Raw genomic sequence first — 8,407 nt, 5'->3', positions numbered from 1 at the left:
ATATATAATATAAAAATCATAAGAATATAAACATCAAAAACATAAAATCAGAAAATTAAAAATATAAATAATAAAAACAAAATATCAAATATATAAATATATAAAAGCATCATAAAAATATCGAAACATATATCATAAAATATAAATATATATATCAGAAGTATCAAAATGTATAATGTGAAAATAAAAGTATCGTGAAATAGGATGAAGTTTTTTTTTTTTTTCTGGAAAGTTGTAGTTGGACGTTCATCGAATGTTTTTTAAATGTTGCTACTTGTTTTAGAACGTTCCGAGAACATTCAAATGTAACATTCCCACAATGGTTTCAAAATGGAATGTTCCTTTAACATTCACATAACCAAGAAAAAAATGTTTCTAAAATATTATTTAAAACTGTATGTTCAGAGAGTTGGCTACAGTCAACTGTTTGATTCCTAACATTCTTCAAAATATCTTCTTTTGTGTTCAGTAGAAGAATTGAACTCGTACAGGTTTGGAATGACATGAAGGTGAGAAACTGACTGAATTGTCATTTTTGGGTGAAGGGTCCCTTTAATGCAATTAATCCATTTCTTTCCAGTGTAACTGTATTAGTACGTTTATGTGAAGGCACACTAATGTGAAAGGATGTTTAGTGCTGTTAGAGAGTGAATCGTCCACCTGTGTTCAGAACAGCAGGTTTGGTAATAATCACACGAGTCCGGAAAACCAACATTACCAAGCCATTAGTGTAATAACAGTTATTCAGCCTCTGCAGGAACATTAACACACACACACACACACACACACACACACACACAGAGAAAACCAGGTGCTCACATGTCATCCGATGCACTCTTTTCTTTTCAATGTACCGTCTGTCTCTCTAAAATGCATAATACACCTCAAAAATGTTAATTCTGTCACCATTTACTTAGCTGTATTATTTACTTCAGTGGAGCAGAAAAGGAGATGTTTAGCTGAATGTTCACACTGCTAAAAATAATACTCTTCTAGAAAAATATCACAAGTACCGTAAATATCTAAAAATCTAATTAAAATAAGATGAAATCATGAATGTATCATAGAAAGTATCATATAAAAATATAAATTATAAATATCATAAATCCATGATCATAATCATAGTCCATAAATCTATTCCAAGAGGAGGGGAAGATGATCAGAGAATGTTTTTTTGGAATATGGACTTGATACTGTTTCAGTATAAATCAGCATCAGCTTTCACTGTATGTGAAAGAGCAGCTTGGACATCCTTCTGAACGTCTCTTAAACGCGTCTCTGAGTGAGTGAGTGATGACAGAACGCTCGTCTCTGCTGAATTATTGCCGTGATGATTGTCTTTGTGTTTCTGGAGCTCTCGCTGGCATCATCTGAATCTGAGATGATGGAGCCTCGTTCCAGAGCGTCTGGAAAACATCAGCAGATCTTTGTTATGAGAGCCAGTGCGATGGCAACTCAAATCAGCTGCAGCTTTTATTTCTGGAGTCTGATTTCTTCTTGGATGGTGTTAATTTGGCTTGGAAGCGGGACAAGAGAATCTGCGGCGTGTGACAGTGTATGTGAGTTGGCTGAGCTCCGATAAACCAACAGAGGAACGTCTGTGAGCGCATAAAAACAGCTTGAGCGACTCTTCTGGGTGGGCCGTGAATCTGGGGATAAAATCAGCGTAGGATCTGCAGAGGGAAAGTGTTGTGTGTTCATGCAAACATGATCTACACGACCACACCTGACGGTTTCAGCGCTCGTTAACCGCTCATACTTCAGATCAGATTCACGGTTTAGTCAGCGTGCATGGCTTTATTTCAGACATCCAGCTAACAGAGAATGTTCTTTAAAAGATTTATATAAATGTTAGGACATAACGTTCTTAAAGTAATGATTATGGAATATTCTTGCAAACTTATTCATATTTGATATACGTTCTCATAACATTGAGAAAACGTTATGAGATCAGCATTCTCAAAACGTCCAGTGTTCTTATTTGTTTATTAATTAACATTTTAAAAACAGGGCGTTTTCAACGTTCAGAGAGCATTCAGAAATAACGCTTTTGTAACTTTAATGAAATGTTAGCAGAATATTTAAAACATATTGTTAGCTGGGGAATTATCTGGCCTTTAATAATGTTCTCAAAATGTTAACACAAAATCATTATTTATTCATGGTTCATGGAGCGTTTTTTTTTTCCTGGAAAGTTGTAGTTGGACGTTCATCGAATGTTTTTTAAATGTTGCTACTTGTTTTAGAACGTTCAGAGAACATTCAAATGTAACATTCCCACAATGGTTTCAAAATGATGAAATGGAATGTTTCTTTAACATTCACATAACCAAGAAAAAAATGTTTCTAAAATATAAAAAAACCAACATTCAAATGTAACATTCCCACAATGGTTTCAAAATGATCAAATGGAATGTTCCTTTAACATTCACATAACCAAGATTTTTTTTTTCTAAAATATAAACAAAAACAAATACATATGTAAATGTTCCAGTGTTCTTATTTGTTTATTAATTAACATTTTAAAAACAGGGCGTTTTCAACGTTCAGAGAGCATTCAGAAATAACGCTTTTGTAACTTTAATGAAATGTTAGCAGAATATTTAAAACATATTGTTAGCTGGGGAATTATCTGGCCTTTAATAATGTTCTCAAAATGTTAACACAAAAACAATATTTATGCATGGTTCATGGAACGTTTTTTTTTCCTGGAAAGTTGTAGTTGGACGTTCATCGAATGTTTTTTAAATGTTGCTACTTGTTTTAGAACGTTCAGAGAACATTCAAATGTAACATTCCCACAATGGTTTCAAAATGATGAAATGGAATGTTTCTTTAACATTCACATAACCAAGAAAAAAATGTTTCTAAAATATAAAAAAACCCAAAAACAAATACATATGTAAATGTTAGCACATAACGTTCTTAAAGTAATGATTATGGAATGTTCTTGTAACCTTATTAATATTTGATATACGTTCTCATAACATTGAGAAAACGTCCAGTGTTCTTATTTGTACTTGTTCTAAGAAAGGTTTTTGCAACATTTAAATAACGTTCTAATCGTGATATGGTCAACTGGACATTTTAATGTTTTAGAAACATAAAATCAATGCTTTTTATAACCTACATTTGTTACCTGGGTAGTCGTCAGTTTATATTGCCATTCGACTGTGTGAATACTGGGGAACAAAACTGGTTTAATTTCCCCACAGCTCTGATCTAAACTGTGTTTCATCTCCACTCACTTATGATCAACACCTTTGTCCTGCATTCCAGCTGTTTTTATGTGGATGATTTACATCTTAAAATACTCCAAACATCAGTTGAGCTGGTTTTGAGTATGGGGGCGGGGCTATAAGGAGGTCTGACCAATGGCAGACAGGGGGCGTGTTCATGAACTCTGTTTGAAAACAAACATTGTGTTTGGTGCCTCCAGTGATGCAGAACCACACTGAAACTACAGCAGTGAACGTCTCTCTCTCCTTCTCTCCGTCTTTCTGCACATACAGTGACAGAATGCGAAGAAGTCACAGCTGGAGGAGCGGAAAGCACCTGGAATCGAAACGCTCTCCTCTCACTGCACGCAGACTAAACACAGACACATTCAAACACTTACACTGGATCCTCAGCTCGAGTGTCATTAGTAGTGTTAAACTATTACTATCTGATCAAAGCTCCAGCACTGAGTGTTCAAGTTCAGAGTCGTTGTCATCAGTTATACTTTATCCAGTGGTGTATAATAAATTAATTACCGATAAGCTATATTGTCAATATCGACAGTTTTTGCTCTTTTCCAAAAATAGTTCCAAACCGCAGAACCACAATGTTTCAACATTTCTGAACGAATCGAGTGAGTTAATGATTCAATGACTCATGAATATAGACAGTAGTGGCTTACTTTTTTGCCAGAATGATTCAACATTTTGAACAAATCGAGTGAATTAATGACTACGTGAACTATTCATTAAGACAGTCACTTGCTTCGTTCCTGAATGATTCAACGTTTCTGAACAAATCGAGTGAGTTAAAGATTCAGTGACTCATGCATAAAGACATTAGTGACTTGCTTCGTTCCTAAATGATTCAGCCTTTTAAAATAATTCAGGTGAGTTGACGATTCAACGACTCATTCATAAATACAGTAACTTGCTTCGATCCAGAATAAATCAGGCATTTTGAATGAATCATGAATCAGTGACTCACTCATTAAGACAGCGACTTGCCGCCACCTACTGGTGGTTTTAGTTTTATATTTAAAGTAGGCCTATAATTAAATTCCATATTTGTACATTATATACTGTATATATTAAATATTTAAAGCATTCATTTTGTAACACTATGCAGTTGTAACTGCAGTGTAAACACTCATGGCATCTCAGTCTGAGCTGTAAATACAACTAATGCCACTTTCGATTTCATTTGATTGCTAACAGCCCTATAATGTCTCATTTACTGAATAAATACATGCATTTACATTTCAAGCTGTTAAAGCCCATATGAAGGGTAAAAACGCCCTGGAAATCTATTGAACTCAATTTTCCTTAATGGAAAAGTTGATTTCTGTCCCAGTATTATTTTTCAGTTTTTATGCTGTCCTTCTTTCTGGTGTTATTATAGACACAAACAGGCCGATCTTCCCAGAAACTCTCACATTCCCACCTGCACCGCCAGTTTACAAGAAACCGCAGCGAGATTCCAGCGTCTCTTCCTCACTGTAAAGAGCAGCGCTGAACGTTCCTGCAGATTTACGGCAACATCTGTACCATAAAGAACATCTGTTTTAAATCGCCTAAAGGGTGGATGAAGATTTTCAGTGCAATAAGAAAGCATAGACAGAATCAGATCCTGCATGTTGAGAACTCGGCAGAAAGATGCTCTGCAGAGCGAAACGACTCTGCCGGTCATCGATTATCTCAACATCTGCGTCCACGCTGCAACATCTGGCAACAATGAGGACCAATCGGCTCTGAAATTCGCCGTGTCTGGCAGCGAGATATGAGACAGGCATGTGAAATCCATTTGCTCTGCTTAGTCACAGAGTGGGAGGTAAACTAAACTGGGCCTTCGATCTGATCCGAGGTCAGTCGCTCCAGCGCCGGGTCACGTTCAGATGCTCCTCGGTCGACGCAGGATCAGGGAAAATCCGCCGGTGGTCTGAGGAATAGTTGATTTCCGGTCTAGTTTCACTGGAGCCAAAATCAAAGTGCGGGAATTATTTTGGAATTCCAGTCACTCTCGCGTTTTTTGCCAGGAAACTCTTTGTCGGCTGCTGTTGAAACGAAACGCTTCTCGACTCGAAGCGCTTTGATCAACACGCTGCTTTCGTGTTTAACGGCTTTAAATACCTGCTGCATGAAAATACATGGGAATGTGCAGCTAAATGGAGTTTAATTCCTCAGTGTGTTCTTATTGTGATGAACGGTCCATCAGTGCAGGGTTACTATAGTTAACTAAAACAAACTAAAATAAAACCGTTTTTACTTTAACATTAACTTTAATATAAAAAGAATTTCAACTTGTTTTCATTTTAATTTAGCTTAACAAATAAATACTAAAATAAATAAAATTAAGTAAAATTTAAATGCAAAAAAAATTATAAAAATTAACTATATAGATACATCTAAAAAACTACTAAAAATGACAAAACAAACAAAATTACTAAAACTGTCGATTAAAATGAAAATATAAAAACTGATTCTAAATATAAATAGAAACTATAATAGTATCTCATTAGTACTAAAAAAAGCACTAAATGGAATAAAATGTCATATAAAGAATCTTGTCAACATCTAATCATTTATCTAATTAATTTATGCAATTCATCATGGATAAAATCAAGCCACATTCTGTATTTTGCATGCATGCATTTAGCAGACGCTTTTATCTAACGCAACTTTCACTGCATTCAAGGTATAATCAATTTAATCGAGTGTATTTCCTGGGAATCGAACCCATGACCTTGTTTGAGCAAAGAAAATATCATTTATTTCTTGCCAAACATCCGTTTTACTCAGAAATACAGGTTGCAAAAGCGGTTTCATGTTGACTTTAAAACTTGTCTTGTCAGTTTCAATGGGAGATTTTGACGCGACGTCTCAACTGATTAAAAAACGTCTTGATGGATTTGTTTCAGCTTTTGTCTTCTCCAGATGTTAACTGATGGACTGGAGTGCTGTGGATTACTTGTGGATTATTGTGATGTTTTTATCAGCTCTCGTTCTGACGGCACCCATTCACTTGCAGTGAGACACTGATGCAATGCTACATTTCTCCAAATCTGATCCCATGAAGAATAAAAGCACATCGACACAATCAAAAAAGATGACGCAAGCGTTCACAAGTGTAGCAGCTCACGGGAATGTTTATTGTGTACTAGTTTGTGCAAATGGTGCTTTATTCAAAGCAAAAGCCAAAGCGGAAATAAACATCATAAACGGATCAAACTAGAGTCCACAGTTAACTAGTCCTCGATCGGTCGCATATATCTGACTCAGGAAAAGAGTAGGAAAAATAAGGGTCATATTTACACTATTAATTTACAAAATATAATTTGGTATAAAATGCATATAATCTGTTTTTCTGTACAAACGTGTCATTTACATTCAGTCGCAGCTCTTGTCTTGAGGTAGAGCGTTTCTGGTTTTTGGTCGTCGGCGTGTCGAAGGCGCTAAGAGCCCAGCGGTGACGTGGGAAAGCTCTCTATCGTCCGGTGATCAAGCGGCTGCTCGTAAACGCTCGCGTGCTCCTCGTCCAGGTCTGAGTCGGCATGAAGCGCTGCGTACGGATTCTCCTGAAGAATGACGGCGTTATGAGCGCAGAGCTCCTGCTGCGGCCGCCACGCCGCTTTCCCGAACGTCCCTGAGACCACAGGCACACGCCGTCATGTACATCACATTCAAGCTACATCAGTGTTATCAGATCAAGCACTTCCTGGGAATCAAACCCTAAAACTAGCTTTACAGTATGGTCCTATTAGTGAATGCATTCACTAACATTAATGAGCAATACATGATGCAGCATTTATTAATCTTTGATAAGTTGTTGATTGTTAGTTCATGTTATCTCAGGTCCATTAAATAACATTAACTCTTTCCCCGCCAGCGTTTTTGGAAAAAAGTTGCCAGCCATCGCCAGCGTTTTTGCCGGTTTTCACTAAAATTGCATGGCCCCCAGAATATTTTGTTGTATGAATATCTGAACACGCAAATATCAGACCCTCTACTTTCAAAGAAAAAAATCTGTTTAATTCTAGCTTCAAGCATTGTTTTTTTATCAACACTTGAATGTAGGTAGGTTTCATAAAAAAAAAAAAAGCAACATTTTGAGCAAATTGCATTTTTATCAAATACTGCATCTGGATCATATTCAGTAATATTATCAAAGCAAAGATGCAGTAGCTGGCTTCCATCAGCGCTCCCAAAGCTTGCACACTTTCTGGATGTAGGTTTCATAAAAAAAGCAACATTTTGAGCAAATTGCATTTTTATCAAATACTGCATCTGGATCATATTCAGTAATATTATCAAAGCAAAGATGCAGTAGCTGGCTTCCATCAGCGCTCCCAAAGCTTGCACACTTTCTGGATCCACATTTCACTCGCTAACATCAGGCAGTTTTCATTTATACGCGGTTAGTGTTGATGATCGCATTATTTTTCATATGCATGCGCTTACATCTGAGATCGCTGGTTTCTGCGTCTTCCTCGCCTGTGTTTTTGATCGAGTGACTCTAGACTCATTCAGGAGATGCGTAATAGCGCCCCCTAGCGTACAACAGCGGAAACACGGAAAATTTCGTGTTTGGCGGGGAAAGAGTTAACAGATACAACTGTTGATTTAATTATTGTATTAGTGAATGCTGAAATGAACACTAAGATTAATAAATGCTTTAGAAGTATTTTTCATTGCAGTTCCTGTGTAAATTATTTAATTTAATAAATTAATATCATTTTTAAAATGTTATAAATTAATACAAAAATAAAAAAAAAAATAATAATAATTTCGTACAATGACAATAAAAGGCATTCTATTCTATTCTAATACCGTTATAACTATTATTACTAATTTTTACATTTATTTATTTATTTATTATGATTAAAAATGCATTTGAACATTGTCTTGTTGCCATTGTCTGTTATGTTGTCAGTATCAGTGTTATTTTAGTATAATTAAGATACTATAACTTTGCACTAATATTAATATTAGTTTTTATTTTTATATTTTCATTTTAATTCTATTTTACATTTTAGTAACTTAGTTGTGTGTTTTTCTTATTTTTATTCTTTTTTTCTATATAGTTTTTATTTATTTTTATTTTAGCTTTAGTTTTATTTATTTTAATAAAACAAGATACAAAAAAAAAAAAAGAGAGAAATGTTGCCTTGGCAACTAGATGAAAAAATTTT

General features: G+C 35.4%; 1 protein-coding gene across 1 annotated transcript in view; it reads right to left on the bottom strand.

Moving 5' to 3' along the window:
• Positions 1-6,352: 6,352 nt before the first annotated feature.
• Positions 6,353-8,407, bottom strand: part of LOC107707969 (leucine-rich repeats and immunoglobulin-like domains protein 3) — a 31,660-nt gene continuing 29,605 nt past the window's right edge. Inside the window, exon 19 of the mRNA XM_016512090.1 lies at positions 6,353-6,861. Within this exon, the coding sequence (XP_016367576.1) occupies positions 6,671-6,861 (191 nt within the window). The 3' untranslated portion in view covers positions 6,353-6,670. The remainder of the gene's footprint in view (positions 6,862-8,407) is intronic.

This window comes from Sinocyclocheilus rhinocerous, unplaced genomic scaffold (genome assembly GCF_001515625.1).
Source record: "Sinocyclocheilus rhinocerous isolate Xijiao unplaced genomic scaffold, SAMN03320098_v1.1 scaffold475, whole genome shotgun sequence".
NCBI classification, from domain to species: Eukaryota; Metazoa; Chordata; class Actinopteri; order Cypriniformes; family Cyprinidae; genus Sinocyclocheilus; species Sinocyclocheilus rhinocerous.
The sequence above is the reverse complement of the archived record's forward strand: the minus strand, read 5'-3'. Positions and strand labels throughout refer to the sequence as shown.